This window comes from Bactrocera neohumeralis, chromosome 2 (genome assembly GCF_024586455.1).
Source record: "Bactrocera neohumeralis isolate Rockhampton chromosome 2, APGP_CSIRO_Bneo_wtdbg2-racon-allhic-juicebox.fasta_v2, whole genome shotgun sequence".
NCBI classification, from domain to species: Eukaryota; Metazoa; Arthropoda; class Insecta; order Diptera; family Tephritidae; genus Bactrocera; species Bactrocera neohumeralis.
The window spans coordinates 64,543,087-64,565,101 of record NC_065919.1 but is presented as its reverse complement, the minus strand read 5'-3'; the positions used below and the strand labels follow the sequence as shown (position 1 = coordinate 64,565,101).

The 22,015-nt window shown below is 35.0% G+C and overlaps 1 protein-coding gene across 2 annotated transcripts in view; it reads left to right on the top strand.

Annotated features, from left to right (window-relative positions):
* Positions 1-22,015, top strand: part of LOC126756720 (sodium-independent sulfate anion transporter) — a 60,935-nt gene that overhangs the window by 34,720 nt on the left and 4,200 nt on the right. The window contains exons 1-2 of one of the 2 annotated variants that reach the window (XM_050469981.1): positions 13,855-14,270; positions 17,196-17,689. In XM_050469981.1, the coding sequence (XP_050325938.1) occupies positions 17,557-17,689 (133 nt within the window). In that variant the 5' untranslated portion in view covers positions 13,855-14,270; positions 17,196-17,556. Of the gene's footprint in view, positions 1-13,854; positions 14,271-17,195; positions 17,690-22,015 lie in introns of those variants that run through there. The other variant, XM_050469991.1, reaches the window with a different exon arrangement.

Below are 22,015 nucleotides of genomic sequence, written 5' to 3'. Positions count from 1 at the left end.
GACGCTTCTTAACACCAAGGTAAAACACAGCATTAATCGTTTGGCCAGGTGGGACGAACTCTCGGTGTACAATACCCTCGGAATCGTAAAAACAAATCAGCATTGTCTTTATTTTTGACTTCTGAAGACGACCAACTTCTGATCGTCACAGAAGTCCTCACGACCTTTTTCGAACCGCTTAAACCACTCATGCACATTACTACGAGATAGGCACTGATCACCATAAACTTTTTTCATCATTTGAAATGTTTCAGTAAACGTTTTCCCAAGTTTAAAACAAAATTTAATATTTGCTCTTTGTTTAAAATGCATTTTACGACCGATGATCAAAAGCTGCTGTCACTTTTTGATCGATAACATCGATTGTAGTTATCCAATTATCTTAAAATTTTTACGAAATGTCAACAAGAGATCAAACTTTTTATTTCATATACCCACCAATAGGTGGCGCCACCAGAAACAGTTATATTTAAAAAGTTCTGGTTCTTTTGCGACAGACCTTGTATGTATATACTTGTAGTATATATAAATGATGAGCATTGCGAGCTATATTGATTAATATCCGTCTATCCGTCTGTTTGTATACTTTAGTATAGGCGAACTCAGTTCTCTGATTTGCACACGCCCTTTTCTCGCCAAGAAGCTTCTAATTTGGCAGAACCGCCATATTTATTTTGAGTGCAAAACTATTAATATGACTTCATAACTTAAAGAAAAGTATCACACATTTTGACCAACATAAACGGTGTAAAGTCGAAAATCAATTTATAGGATATACTATTGGAGTCAGAGTAATGGATGTACTCAGATATGTTTGAAAACCCATTTTCAAGCAATTTTATAAATATGTATCAGCCGGATGATTCAAAATCCTGAATGTTAGTTATATGGGGCGGCTAACTCAAGTTTTTGGGTGAAAGATACCTATATACATATACTTGTAGATATTTGAATACCGCGCTCTCTCAATTTCATTAGAATAATTAACACATTCGCCGACATACATATGTGGTAGAAAGTCAACTGAAAAATCGAAAATTTTGTATTCGGTATATGGGGGGCTAAGCGTGATCAGATTCAGTTTCAATAATATATCTCGCATTTTGACGGAAATGTTCGGTAAAAAGTCAGCCATATGCACTGGGGTCCACATATTCGGTACCTGGGGGATGGAACAGCTATGTTTCGATTTTAAAAATTTTTAGACTAGAGATGAACACATTAAGGATGTGCGCAAATTTTCTTCCGAATATGTTAATTAGTGAAAGAATCATATGGAATTTACAATTGTCGTCAGAATAATCTTATAAACCAAATTTGGTTGAAATTGGTCTAGTAGATCCCGAGATATCGCTTTAGCCGTTTTCGAGTAATGTTGGTCACCGACTTTGAAAGCACCATTTTGAGAAAAACGCATTCAAAATTTGGCCTTGTACTTTTAAGCAGTCTGAAACGCCTTTTCAAAGTTACGTGTAACTTCGAAAATATTCACGAGAACGATATTAAATTTTCTATGTGTATTAATAAATATACGACTTCTTCTTCTTTACTGGCGTAGAAACCCCTTTCGCGGTTATAGCCGAGGTAACAACAGCCAGTCGTTTCTTCTAATCGCAAGGTGGCGCCAATTGGAGATTCCAAGCGAAGCTAGGTCCTTCCGAAGGAGTGGAGGTCTTCCTCTTCCTCTGCTCCCCCCGGCGGGTACTGCGTCGTATACTTTCAGAGGTGGAGTGTTTTCATCCATTCGGACGATATGATCTAGCCAGCGTAGCCGCTGTCTTTTAATTCGCTGAACTATGTAAATGTCGTAATATATCTCTCACAGCTCATCGTTCCATCGCATGCTATATTCGCCGTGGCCAACGCGCAAGGGACCATAAATCTTTCGCAGAACTTTTTTCTCGAAAACTCGCAACGTCGAATTATCCGATGTTGTCATCGTCCATGCCGCTGCATGTCGAACGAGTGTGTTAGCTCGTTGGCCGGTATGGCCGCCAGTATGCCGGTGCAATCCTCTTTCGAATAGCCTCAAGGGACCATAAATCTTTCGCAGAACTTTTTTCTCGAAAACTCGCAACGTCGAATTATCCGATGTTGTCATCGTCCATGCCGCTGCATGTCGAACGAGTGTTTTAGCTCGTTGGCCGGTATGGCCGCCAGTATGCCGGTGCAATCCTTTTGAATAGCCTCTATGTCTGCATAACGCTTTCCTTTCATGAGCAAATGCAATTTTCCGAAAAGAAAGAAGCCGCACGGTGCCATATCAAGTGAATAAGAGGAGTGGTGGTTAAAATGTGATTTTTGATCAAATAATTGGTCACAAGCGTCGATCAATGACAGCAATTTTTGGTCGTCAGTCAATTTGTGCGGAACAAACCGTGCACACACTTTTCGTGAGCCCAAATGTTTGGTCAAAATGCGATAAATTGATGTTTTGGAGATGTTCAATTCCATTTCCATGAATTTCAATGATGATTTTGGCTGAATTTTGATGAATTCACGCGCAGTTTCGATGGAATTCCCGGTGATTACGGATTTTGATTGGCCCACATGTTGATCGTCATTTATGTCCTCACTTTGAAAACGTTGAAACCACTCATGCACTCTGCTACGGGATAGGCCATCATCGCCATACATTTGTTTCATGAATTGAAACGTTTCGGTAAAAGTTTTACCAATTTTAAAACAAAATTTATTGTTGGCTCTTTGTTCGAAGCTCATTTTCGCACCGATAACACAAACATATTGACACTTAAAAAGCAATAACTTCACTTCCAATCTATGAAATGTCATGAAATTCTCACTGGACAATCGATAAAGATAGCAGATTCTAACGCATCAGCCGACATATAGATGGCGCCACCAGGGGGCGCTAGATACAAAAAGTTCTGTTTAATATGGAACGTACATTGTATACCAGAACGGGAATAATGAGTGACTTAAAGAGTTTGGTTTTTGTTTGTCGAGAGAGGACTTTTCTTCTCAATTGCCTACTTAGTCCGAAGTAGCACCTGTTGGCAAGAGATATCTTACTATGAATTTCGAAGCTGACGTTGATTATCTACAACTTCGATGTGCGACGACAGAACTAACGGTGCGGTTATTAAGGCCAATGATATCGATTTCATCGGCATACACCAACTGTTGTACACTCTTATAGAAGTTTGTACCTTCTCAGTTTAGTTCTGCAACTCGAATTATTTTCTCCAGAAGTAGGTTGAAGAAGTCACACGGAAGAGAGTCGCCTTGTCTGAAACCTCTCTCATCCGAGGTAGTTGGTAATTTTGTATTGGGGGCGTTTTTTACGTAGCGAGTCCCAAACCCAGCGCACAACCTTGTGTTGGGGATGTTTTGCCTTCTCACTTCAGCTCGCCTTCAAACGGATGTTCTTAGGCTACCCAGAGGATACTTGGTCAAAGACCGGAAGTCGTGAGCTGCTTAAGACATATGTAAAAGAATCGTTTCTGGCCACTCCCAAGTGAATAGCGATCAGAGAACTTTCCCCATATGACTCCATCCTCCAACTTGACCATTCTCCGTATACGTACATTAAGAAAATAAAATAAGGAACGATTTTTTGAAAATTCTAACTGTATATAACCCCTTAAAATAATTTATTATTGGAAAACACGGTGTATTCGGAAACCACACACGAAAAATTATTTTTTGAAGTAATCGTTACGATCTATTCAATATATCGGGTAGATCTAAAGTATTTGTTTCTCAGAAATGTTAGTGCATTACAGAACACTGTCATTATAGGAATATATTTTATATAATTTACTTAATTTTTACTACAAAGAAACCAATTATCTATAAAATAACGCCGCCTCCATTTATCACCTTTACATAAGACAGTCAGAGGTATTTATTTTTGCATTACGCATAAAAGTAAACGTCAGTGTGTGACATAGATGGTACTTTTTATACCAGTTTTTAATTCTTGGTATAATTTTAATTTAATTAATTACACAATTCTACTATAACTTCTGTAAATCCTAAACAATTTATGTCTTTACGATTATTTATAATAGGAATACAAAAACAAAACAGTATTGCATGCAATATTAATATTACACAAGCATACCGTTAGTGATGATGAAAATAAAATTAATATACCACATAAAGTAAGTGTTTTGCACACAAAGTTGACATGAATTTAATGCTGTGACAAATTAGACGTGATATGAAAAATACATATGTATTGCAGGCGGCCGATATGGGTGTGCATACATTAATTTAGCATTCCAAACGTTGATATTTTCACGTGATGTCACATGCGCTCGCTTTACAAATACATACACACGCATGTGTATGTACAAAGTATCCGTTTTTTTCGACATTTCCGCATGCCCTGGCCAAAATCTGATTAATTTGTTATTATTTATGAATACCAACCTTTGGAGTCATTGCACTGCTGGCATAACTGAAAATATTATTTATATGTGAGTATATATTTATTTATTAAACGCTGAGACTTGAAAGTTATGGTAGGAGAAAGGAGGAGTGTGACCAAGGATTTAGTAAACTGAATAATCCTAGCTGACTACAGTTCGCCGAACCTTGAAGGCTGGCGGAGCGAAAAAGCAATTGGTATAAATTAAATGGGTTGGTTTAAATCTAAGAGATAGATATATGTAGATAGTACTCGTTTATTTTGTTATATAATATTATTATTGGTGTAAATTTTTTTACGAAAAAGCAGCTGGGAAATGGTAAATCGTAGATGACTTATGTACATAAGTTGTAAGTACATACATACATAATAGTACATCGATCGTTCAGACGGAAATTAAAAATACTAGTTTCAAAATGGAATAGTGAGGAGAAGTGAAGGTCAAAGCCAATTAAGCTTGTTGTATCCAGAATGAAATCTTTCTGGCCTTCTATCAGAACTCTCCAGAGCAAAACCTTGCAGTTCTAAGACATTTGAGGCGCATAAGGTGCATCATTTCATATTTTGGAGTATCCCACTATTCTAATATAGAAAAACTTTCGCATAGTTTCGTTTATCGCCAAATCCATGCCTTAGCCTTTGGATATATAAAAATATATGTAGTATATGGAATGTGAGGTAATTCAATTGAAGAGCTTGGCAAATTTTTGTCATTAAAATATAGAAGCTACAGTGAAGCAGAGAGTAGGGAGATCAAGACCATTTCTCTCGAGCCTGAAGCTCTCAGAAGAATCCGGAACTTTGTAACATTGTTTTACTGATTTTTTTCTCCAACAACTCGCTACAATCGTCCTCCCTGATTGCGAGGTATTCAAGGAGAGGAGAAGTGGGCTTCTTCACTGATGGTTTAAAGCTTGGGGCAACGTTGGTGGAGGAGTTTACTGTCGGTAACTCACTATCAACTTCAGTTTTAGACTTCCCTACTATTGCAGTGTCTTCCAAGCCGAGGCTGCAATCATTAAGGTAACAGTAGATTTACTGCTTCGGAGTGCAGCATCATTCAAAGGAGTGACCATCCACTAAGATAGCAGAGCAGCCATACAAACCTTGAACTCATTAACATTGCGTTCAGGGCTGGCGCCCAGTGTTTTGGCTGCCAGGTCACAGCGAAAACGCAAGAAACTGTAAAGCTGATGAGCAAGCAAGAAAAGGCACCCTAGAACCGCTATCGACAAAATGGGAGCGCATCGGTACTCCAGTATCCTCTTATATTCTACTGCTAAATACCAGGGCTTCGCGGAAGCTTGACCAGCTGGGCCACCATCGGTACATGCGCTGTCGCAAGTTCGAACGCAAAAGATCTAGTGATCAATAAGGCTAGGAATCCTACCAGACGCCATCTGCAGATGCTATATGGAAGAAGAAGAGATGGAAGCAGCTCAACACTTCCTTCTTCATACATCGCACCGAGCTGGCCGGAATGGAAATTATTTGTATTGGCTACAAGCGTTTTGCTAATTTATAAGAGTTCTTCTTTTCTATGGCATCACAAAGGGTTACACATTGCAGTCCACATGCGATCAGCCATCTAACCTAACTTAACACTTCCCTTTCATTAAATTGGCTGAAAATGTAACATTTTATATAAACACAGGCTTAATTCCAAATATTGACAATTAATTTTCTCAATTGTCAATTCTAAACCTATTCTTTTCAAACATACCGGTTTCCCTCAAGCAAAGGCAAAGTTCACATCCCATAAATGACTGCTTAGTCTTTCTTACTTATTAGGAAAACAAGATTATATAATCAATTTATGAAAATCAATATTCGCATTGCACCTAGAATGTGTTTGTATGCACATATGTATCAATGTTCACTAGCACCACAATCACCTTTCTATTAAGTGCAATCAATTTCTTATTATTGATTTATTATCCAGTTTTCCCCACGTCTCTCTGTCATTCTAATACAAATATGTTTGTGCATATGTGTATGCTTTTCGTCCTCCTCCCAATTGATCTTCAATTAAGTTCGACTGCTTTTCAATTCTATTTACAACTTTTCAATTAAGTGGCAACCAACAGGTTTGCTGTTTGCTGTGGCCTATCACTGCCTATCACCGACGCTTTTGTTTTGTCTATGTGTTGTTGTGTTTTCACTCATTTAAGAATTTATGAACATAAAGCAAAAATTAACTTCAAGTAGTATGTAATATAAAGCTTATTAAGCAGACAGACATACATACATGCATGTACATGCCATACATATAATACATAAATCGGTCAGTTATGAATCATTATAGTGTATATTTACATATGTTTTGTTTTTACTTTTCAAAGTTCAATACACCGCTGATATTTACGACTAAACGGCAAGTAAATATAAGGAAAGCCAATTTTCTCACAACTTACGTACATACATACAAAACACACACACACACAGAAAATTGTTGGCTTTCGCATGTAAAGTGTCCACTCGAATCGCTAATGACACCGCACTCACATGCCTCGTGAATTATATTCGTATGTACGCATGTGTGTGTATGTTTGTAACACAATGCCTCGCATAAATTTAAAAATAAACAATCAATTTATGATCGCTTTAAACGATCGCCAACATACACACACATACTACTAGGAGTCGCGTTGATAGCTTCAATACATACACATACAAGCAGTTTGTTTACATAAATGTCCGTCACGTGATTTTGCCAACTCAATTACAAAGTTATACGTTACAAGCCTACTATTATTGCCTCTCTTTTTGAGCTTGTTCTGCTCATTTTCTGACACACATTTCTAAATTAAAAACAACATTCCATCCTAGGCATACCAGCCCATAGACTTACATATACATACATACATACATATGTATATGTATATTGAATATTTATTAAAATAAATGTAAACTGCTATAATTAACAGACTTCAACGAACCTTAAACTAATTTTAAATTAATTAGTATATTAGTAGGCATTTTGTAAAACAATAAATAACTGCCAATCGCAATCAATAGCACGTTTAAGTTACACGTTTGTCTGATGACACGATAAGTTGTTGATAATAAGCGCTTGAAAACGACTTATCTCAATAATTGAAATTTTGAAACGTATTAAAAAAGTAAGAAGGAAAATATTTTATATTTTTGTGTTACACGCGATTTCCGCTTTCTCTGCGGATGCAACCTAAAAAAATTAAGGACATTGCCTACGACCGAAATCAAAAATTGGCAAATGACGACGTATTTGAAAGAACTAATTAATATTTTAATATTTAAACTAAGCAAACCATAAAAAATTAATTTTCAAAATTTTACCCTTAAATGTGCCCGGTTAAAGCATGGAACTTTTAAACCAGAAGTATCGTCTGGTGTTTCCTTACCAGTATCTGAATTCTTTATAGCAGCCTTTTAAATAGGGTACTCACCAGAACTCTATGCGCGTTTAAAAAAGTACACTGAATATCTCCATAGTTCCTCAACATTATCGCATCTTATTCTCTTCTCTCATCTCATCTTAGTAATGTGTCTCTCAAAGACTGTAGTTTCCTATCTTACATATGAAAAATTTGTTTTTCTCTAAAAATGACAGGTGAAGTGTAAAACCATCTTATGGCAATTGGACTTATTATTCCCCCTTTCCATTGGATAGAAACAGACCCGGGTCTATTCTCCGGTCATAGATTATTAACTCGGAACTTTTTCGTAAATGATATAAAATGTCCAAATTTATACCAGGGTTCGAAAAGCTTGGAATTGGTGATAATGCCAAAAAATTTTGTATAAGCTTTGAAAAACGGTAAAATCATATGATAACCACGTCCAGTCCACAAAACGGTTATGTTGAAAACTGTGTCATGAATCATTAAATTTTACATCCTATATGATACGGAAGGGCTTTATAGGAGCTGGTATAAAACCTTGACAATGGACATGGACACGCCCACCTATAGGTGTAAACCAGAAAATATCTTATCAACATCAAGCTAATTGTTGCATCATATTATCTGATATTTCATACAGATATCATTCTATAACTCGAGATCTCTCTAACTCGAAATTTTTTTTTGTGGATTGTAGTGATTCGCGTTAAGGAAATTCAACTGATTTAGATATAATACAGCTTAATTCCGAAAATATGTGGAAATTTGTTTACTAGTTACGCCAACTACCGCATAGTATATAAAGAGTGAACCATTTCGAGGGTCCCTTTTTTAAGGAATTTGTCCACATAGACTTTAGACGTTACATATCCACACAGGAAAAAGTTTAACGGTGTAATATCACACGATCTTGGTGGTCAATTGACCGGCCTAAAATGTGAAATTATCTGCTCACCGAAGTGTTATCTCAATGCATCCATTGATTTATGCGATAAATGGGAAGTTGGGAAGTGGTACCGTCTTGTTCAAACCAAATGTTGCCGAGATTACGAGCTTCAATATAAGGCATCAAATAGTCGGTTATCTTGTCGTCATTGACGGTTACGTTCTCACCGGCATAATTCTTGAAGAAATATGGACCGATGACTCCATCGATCCACAAACCATACCAAACCGTTTGTTTTTTTCTGTATGAATAGGCGCCTCTGGAATCTCTCGGGTTGCTCTCTGTCGAAATCCTTGCGCAAGCTGTCAGTTCAAGTTGCTGCGAGTCGACTCTCCACGGTCTTCGTGTACACTCTTAGTTACGGCTACTATATCGGGTGAATATTATCAAAAAATGAATGCCGGGTCTCAAGAGGACTGATGGTGCTGCGAATAGTACTCAGTAGGCCGATTATGATGACCATGATTTGTGCAAAGCGCGCGAAACACATTTTTTATTTAACGAAGTTGAACAATTATTAACGTTGTTCAGGTGTAAGTCTTTCCATGATGAAATGTCAAATAATACTGAACAAAACTAACATGACAGCTTGACACGCGTGATCTGTCAAACAAAAGCTATTGAAAAAGGTATCTCTATTTGGAACACCCGTTACATACGTATAATGATTTTTGTTACACTAGAAGACTTTATGCCGAATATGTCGTTTAGTAGTGCTTGGAGACATGCTTTCGTACGGTAGTAATGACAAAAGTTAACGCACATTTACATATATTCCAAGCGTCACCCGAACGTTGCCCTTCCTTACTTGTTTTTAATTACCATACGTATTATTGACGTATAATTTAACATTGAGAGTTTTGAATTTGTCAATATATTTTATAAGTATTTTCAATAGTAGCCTTATTTGTGTATAACGCAGCCTCACGCATTTGACTTGCATCACATGACCTGAACACCTAGTGTGTTAATCTTGTAGGGGATTTTTCTACAATAAAATCAAAATTCAACGAAAATGTCAAGCAGCGACCACGCACACATATCAACATACACAAATACATGCACAAGTGCATAATTGGAAATAAACGTAGTAGGTCATTGTCGCCATTGATTGGTTTTCTCTTTGGCCATTGGGGTTTTTACACAAAAGAACAGCTTTGAATTCAGATGAATTTTGAACGCTATTTCTATTCTAATTTACCTCATGAAGTTTCTACTAATATACAGTGAAGTGTAGTGGGGGGTTACCATATAATTTTACAACAATTTTTTTTGTTTCTACATTAAAACAATCCATGCCCAAAACATCACAATGTGAAAGTGATACCTGTGTCGGAATCTACATTTTAATATACAGCATAATCATATGTATACATGTGTAAACATATTAATATACATATACGTACATATGTAGTTAGGAATGTGTATAAAAATATAACATCGCAAACCAGATCTAACCACAATTTCCATTCCAAACGCCTCAAGCAAAAAACTACTTGAAAAAATTCCCATATCAACTTTTTTCTTGAAAAGAATAAACGCCATGCGTAGACAATGGTTGATGAAACTAAAAATAATAGCTGGAGGCATAAAAGTCTTGGATAATAACTTTAATGAGAAAGCACAAAATTAAAGCGAAAAAAAAAAACAAAAAATCATAAAATAAGAAAAATAAATTAGAAGTGGTTAATAGTAGAAAATCAGCTCACATTTTTGTTAAGTACCTTAACTTAGGTCTAAAAAGAGAATTTCAGCAACCGAGAGATAATCGACAATTATAGCATTATGGGGATGAACCTGAATAAACTAACAAAGATCTCGTAAAACGTATAGAAATTTAATAAAACACAAGAGACTAAAAATTCCAGTCACAAGCCTTGTAAAAGCGTGTTATTCCGCTATTACTATTATCAAAAACTATAATAAAAAATTAAATTGACTCCCGGTTATGCAATTAACGTGAAATGAACGAATTAATTTTGTAAGCACTATAATTTTAAAATTATATAAAAATACGATAATATATCCATCTGTTGATATTCTATGTGTATTCATACAGAATATTCAGAGGCTTAGTGAGAATTTCGTTCCAGAGGGGAGACAGTTTTGTTGAGAGTTCTGCCAAAAAATCGTAAAGTTTTGAAAGCCATTTTTTCTACACAAAGCTCGAAAACGACAGAAAGACCTTTTTTCTAATAGCTAATTCTAAATGGGTCTCTTAAAGTTTTTAAAATGTTACTTAAGAATAAAACTATGATATTTTGAAAACACCGATACAAAAATGCCTCTTATCACAACACAAATATGTAAAAGTGTTGAAAAAGAGAGAGAGAACGCTGACATAAATGAAGATACATATAGTAATAATAATTCACATAAGACAACAACTTTCTTACGTACTGTTAAGAGGTGAGGATTTCCTCTATACGTAAATGGAGAAGAGGTACAGTAGGGAAGAAGGATAATACCTCTATCTACACCCATGGGTCCAATATGGACTGCGGAGTGGAGACGGGAGTACCAAACTCAACCTGCATACTCCATGCTAAGAGCCTCTTTAGATGAGTCAGAATCGGATCCAATACTATGCCCGCTAGGAACAATCAAAAGGGAGCTTTTTAAGCATTTTGAACAAAATTGCAGAGAACAGTATGCGATATTCGCCGTTTCCAATAAGCAAAGGATCATAAATCTTCCGCAGAACCTTTCTCTCGAAACACGTAACGTCGACTCATCAGATATTGTCATCGTCCATGCCTATGCACCATATAGCAGGATGGGAATAATGAGAAACTTATAGTGTTTGGTGCTTGTTGAAGTAGCTCTTGTTGGCAAGAGTTATTCTGCGAGGTTGACATCTTTGTTGCTGTTACTACTGGTTCCAAGATAGACGAAATTATCTACGACTTCGAAGTTATGACTGTCAACAGTGACGTAGGAGCCAAATCGCGAGTGCGCCGTTTGTTGTTTGGTGGCAGGAGATATTTCGTCTTGCCCTGATTCACTCCCAGATCCATTTGTTTCGTTTTCTTATCCAGTCTAGAGAAGGCAGAACTAACAGCGCAGATGTTGAGGTCGATGACGTACGCCAGCAACTGAACATTCTTATAAAAGGTTGTACCATTCTCGATTCAGCTCTGCAGATCGAATTATTTTCTCCAAGAGTAGATTTAAGAAGTCGCAGAATAGGGGTCGTCTTGTTTGAAACCTCGTGCGGTATCGATATGCTCGGACAGGTCCTTTCTAATCCTGACGGAGCTTTTGGTAATGTTCAACGTCAGTTTACACAGCCGAATTAGTTTTGCGGACATACCAAATTCATACATAGAGGCATAAAGACAGGAGTGATGTGTATCGATCCTCTTTTCACGCGTCTTTTCAATGATTTGGCGCATAATATATGTATCTAATATCTGATCAGTTGTTGATTTTCCAAGCCTAAAGCAACACTGATGAGGTCTAATCAGTTTGTGGGCTTTAATCTTTCGCACAATACGCTTGATAGAACCTTATATGCTATGTTGAGGAGACTTATCCCTCGGCAGTTGGCGCAGATTGTGGGGTCTCCCTTTTTGTGGATTGAGCAAAGCACACTCAAATTCCAACCGTCGAGCATGCTTTCGTTAAACCATATTCTACAAAGAAGCTGATACATGCTCCTTATGAGTTTTTCGGCGATGTATTTGAATAGCTCGGCCGGTAATCCATCGGCCCAGCTGGTTTGTTGTTTTTCATAGTCGGGCATCATCATCGATTAGAGATTCGGGTTCACGTACTCATTGTGTTATGTTTTCACTGTCATTCAGCAAACTGGAGAATTGTCTTCGATAACTTTAGTATGCCCTGGGCATTAGTCACTAAATCGCATCTGAGGGTTCTACAAGAGTATGCTCCGGTCTTGAAACCTTCCATTAGCCGCCGCATCATAAATTCAATATTACAATATTGTATGTACGAAATTATATTTATTTATTTAGAAATGCTTATTTTTATTTTTTTTCGTAATTCAAAATATATTTTTATTTATTATGTAAACTCATCATGTATTGTTTCTCAAGAGTCATACATTTTACAATACGTTTCCAAGGATTTAACGCCCTAAACGGACAATTAACAGCGAGTAGCAATTTCAATGCCAAATCAGTTGAACAAACAAAAGATTTCGACAACAAACTCGCCGCGAAATTCGCACACACTCGCATTTGTCGTCGTACCCTTGCTGGTAACTTCACGAATGCTGTCGCCTTCACAGTCGCCTTCTACGGCGACAAGGCATTATGCTAGAATGCCAACATCACCGTCAGCACATGGTGACTACCTTGCGGCATTGGCGAACGCCTACTGTGACCGATAAGCAGGTAGATGGCGACCAAAATATATGGCCCGTAGACATTTGGTGCACAAGCTTATGCTAATGCTTGCTCTTCAAAATTTACGAAAGATAAAATTGTCTAAAAAACGATAACATAAAAGACAGACAGACGAATGGAGCCTTAGAAAAACGTAAACAGAGAGCATTTGTGCGGTGAAATGGCAACCGGTTAGAGGCGGTTCGCAGGCAGTTTGACAGCCGGGAAGACACAAACAATGCGAGCGGAAACTACCAGCAAGCGACTAACGCACGCGTTGGATCTACAATGAAGGCGAAAGAGCGCAGGCAACACAATGCATACGCGTATGTAAATATATCAGCGGCGTGAATTGAGCGCAGTGGAATTTTTGAAAATGAAAAACTCACTTGATGCGACGCAGTGTCTGCGGCATGAATAGCGTGAATTTCGAAAAAAAGAACCTATCTCATACAAACACAATTCGTTAAGAATAAAGCAACAACAACAGTTGAGCAAACATACTAAACACAAAGTCGAAATAAGCAAACAACATACACGATCGTAGATATGTGCGAGCTTTCAAAGCAAAACAAAATGCAAAGCCATCAAAAAAATGAGAGTAAATACATAGAAATGTCAGTAAGAGCACAGAAAAGCCGAACGATCGATCCACTGTCGACTCTGCTTAGCTGCGCTGACTGCCGATCAACGACAAGCAACCGAAAGCGATTCGACGTCGACGAAGCAAATAAGCGCTTTGATTTTTATAAAGACACCGTTTGAGCCAAGTTCGAAAACAGTTTAGTTTGAAACATCGTCGTGACGAGATAACTATTTAAAAGTCAAACTTAGTAAAGCTATATGCATATACGGAAAAAAGAAAGAAAAACTCGTGTGTGCCAGCATAAATAAATGATTAAATTCAATTGACAATAAAACCGTTGCAGCGTTTATAAAGTCAAACAGTTATAGTGTTAAACGGTCGCTGAAGCACTTTAAGCGGTCACAAACATACGTAATAGCGGCTCAGGTTGGGTGCTATGAGCGTTTAAATCGCCTTTTATAAGTGAAGTGCGGCAAAGTCGGTGTTTTGGCGAAAAACGCCAACAAATTTGTGCTCGTAAACTAGTGAATAAAGCAAAACCCTATTGAAATTTGCATGCATTCTCCGATTGTTTTGAATTGTGGCGTTAGCTCGTAATCAAGCAAAAAATGTAAGCATTCCAAAATAATATATGCATATGTGAGTATGCATGTATATACATACATACATACATATGTAACGATTTGGGTAAAAGAAATTTGTATTTCTTAAACGTATTAAGAATTGTCGTTGCTTTTTCGATATTTAAAAAGGACAGTGTAATGGTTTACTGACATTAATAAAAAATTAAAAAAGCAAGCTTTGCGCACCTGCCAGAAAAAAGCAAAGTAATATAATTTAAATAAAAAACAAACCATTTAAAACGTAAAAAATTATTTAAATATCCATATCGCTCTACTAAAACATAATTTTCAGTATGTCCGAAATCTCATTTTATATACATACATACATACATATATAATATTAGTTTGCCTTTTCGATATTAGTTGCTTTGACTTTTGCTTTGTGATTTAGTAATTGTTATAAATTCCATTTTAATGATTTTTTTTTTCATCAACAATTTTAAAAATTTCAAAAATATTTAAGCGGTTTCTTCATATTAAAAATTTATTATTTTATTCGAATTTTTATTGTTACCAACATACACAACTAATAAAAAAATGATGAAATTTTTGAAAAAAGAAATATTTTAAACTCGGCCATTGCGGCGCCATTTCCGGTGACGACTCGAAAAAAAAATGTACCCGTGTTGGCAGAATAACTCTTTACGAGATCATATAAAGTGAAAAAATGTGTGGTTTAGTTAAAACTTTAACTTAGAGCTTGTACGAAGGAAAAATTTCAGTGAAGATTTCGCGACATTGCGTGACTTTTTAATTGATATCGAAACTAAATATTATATTTTGAGTCGTGCTACATAAAAAATAAAATCCTTCTTTTCTTAATTTCAATGTGGCAAGGCGCGCTTCAAGGAAGTATGTTGAAATAAACAACATGCAGCTATTTCAAAGTGTTTAATATTATTTTAAATTGGCAAATTGGAATGGAAAAATGTCATTTACAGTATGTTAGGTGTTTTTTGGAAGCAACTTTTATAAACAGTGTTTAAATCTCCTTCGAGATCAGCTATGAGAGTCCATTTCGTATGTACTAGTTATGAGACGATCTGCATTTTTCTTATATACAATATTGCGCTCCTTCGCGACCATTTACTATAATATCGTGCCCGACTTTGGGTAATCATTAAGCGCCGTAATTATAAATATACATATGTACATCATGCAAAGTGAAACATACGTATCGTCAACTAAAATGCAAAATAACGTATCCTCAAAAAAATCTAAATTGCACTTTTTATTGCTTACAATTCACTACATCATATCAGATATAACCAATATATAGTCATTTTATAACCAAAACTCAAATCTTGTTTCAATTATATAGTTTTTTCATTGCCTGTAAATTTAATAAAAGTGATGTTACATACATACATACGTTATTTTGAATTTTAGGTGACGATATATTAAAATGATTTATAAACACATTTTCATAATAAATTTTTTTTTATGAAAAAGAATTCATTCTTGAAATACTAATGACAAACACTTATTCTTCAATATTTCTAAAAATCAAAATCCTGATTTTTATAAAAATATATTTTTCTACTTACTTGACTTCGGCTCACTTAGCGTGTTTATATACCATACATAAAATATTTTTCTTAAATGCTTGCGAGGCGTTTGTTTGAGAAATTATTTCATATTAAATCCGATTTTAGCTGATTTTCTTTGATTAGACAAAAATCAAATTTTATTTTCAATTTTTACAAATTCAAACTCACAGCCATGATTCGCTTGATGGAGGCCAACATCAGCTTCAAATTTCCAAAATACCTACATATATATGTACATATTCCCATTATACCCGACTATACTCTATTCTTTTACAAAGCCACAATAATTCATTTATTTTTCTAAAAGTTAATAGCTATAAACTATGTAACCCTAAATCTAAATTTCAATATTCTTATATAAATGCATTTAATTACCAATAGCTTTCAATATAATATACTACTATATTTATGTGAGCGGTTAAACAAGGAATCGCGTGCGATATTTGTTAGCAAAAACACGAATATACGGGTAGTTATTTTTGTACATACATATGTATGTAAGAACATATATTAAGGCAAATTTCTTTAAGCAATAATTCAATAAAATAAATTAACTTAATTGATTCCGATTGTCGTGCGCTGGCCCAGAAATATACAGACATCCTAAATTTAGGCACTCGCCCGGCTGTCATTTTTCTTATAAAAATTTGTATATCAGATTTTTTGCCCAACTTTATACACAAAAATGTGTATTTATCATAATTAAGTAACTCTTATTACGAATACAGCAATGCAAAGGTTTTAAAATACAAACAAATGCAGTATTATGACGTTTTAAAATACATACAAATGCAATATTATGCAATGTAAGTAAAGCAAATGTAATACGAGCAAAATTGTGAACAAAAACAAATGCCATAATACCGATATATGTAGCTGTGGCAATATGTAAAAAAGGCATAAGTCGACTTAAGATAATGTGAAATTATGAGATGGTTTGACTTAAGGCTCTCTTTAGCTTAAAGTTCGATAAAAATGAAGGAAACCCAAATACTTTAATTTAGAAATCAAAACAGCTAACTTAGCTTAAGCTCACTTTGTCTTCCTTTACTTATTGACGCGAATACTGTGGTATCTATGTATGTACATACTATACATATACATACATACGTAAATGCATATCACGATAACTTGAAGTTCTGCATTCAACCATGTACATACGTATGTACTTATATGTATTTATTCATATACTACACATATGTATATCACTACTCTATTTACGTTTTGAAAATAATTCACTTAATACGCAAAATGTTCGAATGCAAAAACATAAAAATAATAACTCAAGAATGTATTAAAAAAAACAAAAGCACAAAACGGAAACGTCGTCATTAATCAAATCTCATATTTCATCCATTGCAGCAAAATTCCAAACTAAAAACGCAAAAGGAGGAAAGAACACCAAAACACAACAACTTTTTACAAACACAAACAACAAATATTTAATATAAAAAAATCTGCACAAATATTTTCGCCTGCAATCTGATTACGACGAAATACGAGCAGCACGGGAATTGCAAAAACAAAAAACTGCACACAAACAAAAGTGACAACACACACATTAAGCAGACATTAGTGGCTGTGTGTGCGTCTGCGCGCGGATTCTACGCCAACGAACAAATACTTTCACAACGTCAGCTGAACACACACACACACATAAAAGAATAGAAGAAGTGACAAGTGACAGGTAGTCGTTTGCAGAAGTGACAAGTGCGCATACACAATGAAGACAAATCCCGCATTGGATCACGTGTATGTGAACGATGGTTTCAAGTGTTCTTCGATCAGCATTACAACGAACGGTACGGAACAGAACGGTGGTAGTGGCGGATCGCAAGGATCAAACGAGTTTATATGTAAGTAGACTAATGCTAAAGTGCCTGTGTTTCTATTTGTTTGAAAGTGTACAGTGTTATCAATATTTTTTTTTATCAGTAACTGTGTATAAGTGTAAAAAATCAACAAAATCAAAGCTTAACCTAAAAAATTTAAGTGCTTATGATTTTAAATAAATGCTGGAAAGTTACTTTGAATTCGTCATTTAAACTAAAGTAGTCGAGGTAATTATTCAGTGATTCCTGAACAAATTAAATTTCTGTACTGTAGTCCTTAGATTGGCTCGTCAGGCATCAGCGTGTTTTCTAACGCCAGCGAGTTGCAACACGCTACACATTTTTAACGATTTCTGATTAACTCGTCGATGAGAGTTAACGTAGCTGAAGAATATTCCAACTAATTTATATATAATTATTTCGAAAAATATGTCTATGTTTAATTTTTTCTCATTTTTGTCGTCTAATCTTTCATTTCGAATGGCGGGAATTACCGTTATTAAGAACGCGCCGTATAATTAATTAGTTATTTGTATGATTATTGAGTATTGTTGATTTTTTTTTATTTTTACACTCGTTGGTACATATACATACATACATACATACATAATTAGATTAAACAACGAAATCCGTGTGGTCGCCGATGCGATAGCTTAGTGAATCAAATATCTCCACAATGTATGTACTATGTCTAAGCTATCTATACTGGCTATTATTCCCAGACCAATATAAATAATATAGAGATGACTCGGCTATAACCACGTAGGCGGTGTCTACGCTAATAAAGAAGAAGAAGAAGAGATGTAAATTATAACTTTGTAATTTAAGAACCAATATAACCATAGCCTTAACAAATTTTCAATACTCATATTTTATATGGTGTGTATATATGTATGTAATTGAAGTTTTTAAATTAAGGCAACGTTATTACTCTTTTCTGCTTCTGCAAGAACAAGATTCTGGCAATTTAGCTCCTTTATTTTTTTGAAGTGCCTTTAAAAGAAAATGACGTTAGTTTGTAAGAAAGTGAGGCAAAGGAGGTGAAATGTTTGTTTATAATTACTATGACAATTCGGCATCTCGTTTATAATGTCTCCATCATTCATTCTGCAATTGGAAGGCAACAAACCGATCGTTGCAGAATTCAAAATTATTTCATCGCTATATATATATATAAGAAATGTTATTTAAATATGTCTTGTTTTTTAAAATAAATATATATCGTCACCTTAAATGCAAAAAACGTATCATAAAAGAAATTTAAAATCGCTTTCAGGTATAATAACCGATATGTAACCATTTCATAGCCAAATGATAACCAAAGAATAACCATTTTATAACGAAAACTGAAATTTTGTTTCAATATGAGTGGTTTCTTTTAACTTTTTTCCTTCGCCTGTAAACGTATGAAAAATTATGTTACGTTATTTTGCATTTTAGGTGACGATATATAAACATATATAACATTCATAACAAAAATGTCATGCATTTTTATCACAAATTAATTTTACTGCAAGAAATTACTTCTAAACAAGCAAGAACAAACTCATTCGAATAGCAAGAAATCAGGCTTAGCGTTTGTTTTAGACAACAATAGGAGAATTATAAAACAAAAACAATGTTTAGACATAAATAAATGTGTCATTCACCTTATTTAATAAAAGGCATGCACAAATATGGCAGCAAATGTACATATACATATATGATGTTATACATACATATATGCTTGTGTGTATTTGTATTCGAAATCACTGTCAAAAGCCTGTTGAACGATCTCTACGTTGGAAGTGGCAAAGGTAAATATTGAATATAATAAGTACGGATTGTGGTTTCGATTCGAATTCAGCTGTCATGCAAATTGACACTTACACATTTGCACGCTTATGTCAACTTAAGTATGTTTGCTTATATGTCAGCATAGACACAATTCTGCAGCACGCGAATTTATGTGTCAAATTGCAAATATTTTAACTGCTTTCCCTAATTACACGCATACAAAATTAGTAAGATTAAACATTAGGGTTGTGCCATATTTTGTTACTACGGCTCCTACGCACCTAACTATTTCTTGTAATATTATAAATAAATGATGAAGATGACGAGTCGAACTAAATTCTGAATGACTGTCGGTCTGTCCATCCGACCGTCTGTCCGTCGTAGGCGGGCAGATGAAACTATGTAGGTAGAGATGTTCCTTGAAAAAAAGTGAAAACAAGTTGGATCGGATCACTGCCATGCCCCCATATAAAACTGTGATTTGACAAAAGCTATCGCAATTGCAAAAGGAACCAGTGGACTAAAATTGTTGGAAAAATGGATGTGACCCCGCCATCTAATAATTTTAATATACATAGCTTCTAAACGATTCAAGATATAATAACCAAACAGCTTTAATACGAACAAAACTATAGCAACATGTTGCATGAGTATAAATATCAAAAATTCTTCTCATTTTAACTTAGTTCTAAATTTACAATACAAAAAAACATCCCTAATGTATATTTGTATATAAAAAGATACAAAAAAGTCTATATACAAATCTATAGCAATTTTTCTATAAACACCCACATGTTCCTTATTACAATACACCGCTTTCACGAATGTGAAAATATTGAGAAATTGACAAAAGTACGTCGCATATTACGTTACCACAATATTTTTCATTTTTATTATTTCCCCCACTTTACAGTTTGAGTAAAAAATCAAATTCCACACCGGTTCGCACGCCAACGCTATTAATCGAAAGGCGGACAGCGACAATTCGCTGCGCTATTGAACTTGTCTCCGCCACTGATCCAACAAAAAATTATTTATACTGAGAGTTAGCGTGCAATTGTCATTGGCAGGCGTTAAGTCCTACAATAAATACAATAAATATGCATACGTAAATATTGAAATACCAAATTAGTGCATAAATAGCTAACTTTATATTTGCGCGTAGGTATCAACAAGCCAACACAATCGTGTGTGAAAGATCAATCCGCAACCGCTTAAGCAAACATCGTTTATAAATTATTTTATCGTTGTGCAGCGGTAATAAAACGCATTTACATAGATATCTTCATCAGATTTATATAAGATATACTTTTCTGTTAGAAATATTTATGGAGGTTTGAGAAAGACTTTCGTAATGGATCACTGACCCAAAGAAAAGTATTTTTTTCATATTCGCCCGCGAAATTCCGCTCACACAAACTCCACCCTATTTGCCTATAACCCCTTATTAATTGACAGCTTCGTACTCAGCTCTCCTAATCAATCACAGAATTTGCCGCGCATTTTATTGCGGAAACCTTTTTACCTTATTGATGCATGTAACTTCATTTTCATTCCCCACAAAAACAATTCAAGGAAAAGTGTGCAATCGAGCAAGTAATGCACTTTAATAATAGGAAATCCTTAATTGTTAGTTGATAGACAATCCAATAAAATGAAGTGAGTTTTCTACTTAGTCCGAAAATCACTTAATTGCTATCAAATACAATACGTCATATAATAAATTATTAGCTGCCTACAAGCTCAGCACACCCACACGATTACAAGGCGCGGGAAAATTGTTGCACACCACTACAAAATACATTGGAATGATCATTATAATTACGTTGAAAACTGAGCATTAACTCAGTAACTGTATGTAGTGTGCACCCTTGGCAATGAAAATTGTGTATAGTTAGTGAAAAATACAAAAATAATAATAACAATCAAATTGCAGTTAGTACGCTGTAGTGCGTTAAAATGACTCATGAACTGTGGAGCGAGTGCTTTTTCGCACACTTTTTGTTTGAGCTCGATAAATGCTTTTCCGCAGCGCTGCACATGAGTTATTTTCACAGACAACCTTTTGAAAGTACAATGGACTTACGCCAGTATAAATATACATACATATTTTTGCTATGTATTGTCGAATTAAACCTAAAATCGTGTTTATTGTTTGCGAAATAAATATTTGGAGCGCTAATTGGAGGTCAAAATCATTCGATTTATCCAATTGCAGTTATCGAAAAGCTCTGACCGAGTCGAGTGCAACCATATACATATTTATTATTTAAAAAAATCATCCGATATGAACTTTAAGAATTTCATTCAACTTAACAGCTAAGATTGACAAATTTCAGCTTTAAGGTTCTTTAGAGGAAAATTTCCAGACATCGGATATGTGTTCCAAGTTTTTTTGATAGTTGTATTTGTTGATGCTTGAGCTATCTCTTGGCGAAATCAAAGAAGTTAAGGGGTTACATGGGTTTCCTCGGGTAAAAAACAGCTTTTCTCATATAAAAAATGAAATATTTTATTAGAATTTTTTTTTGTTACAAGCATACACAATTAAAAAAAAAATCTGAAATTTTTGGA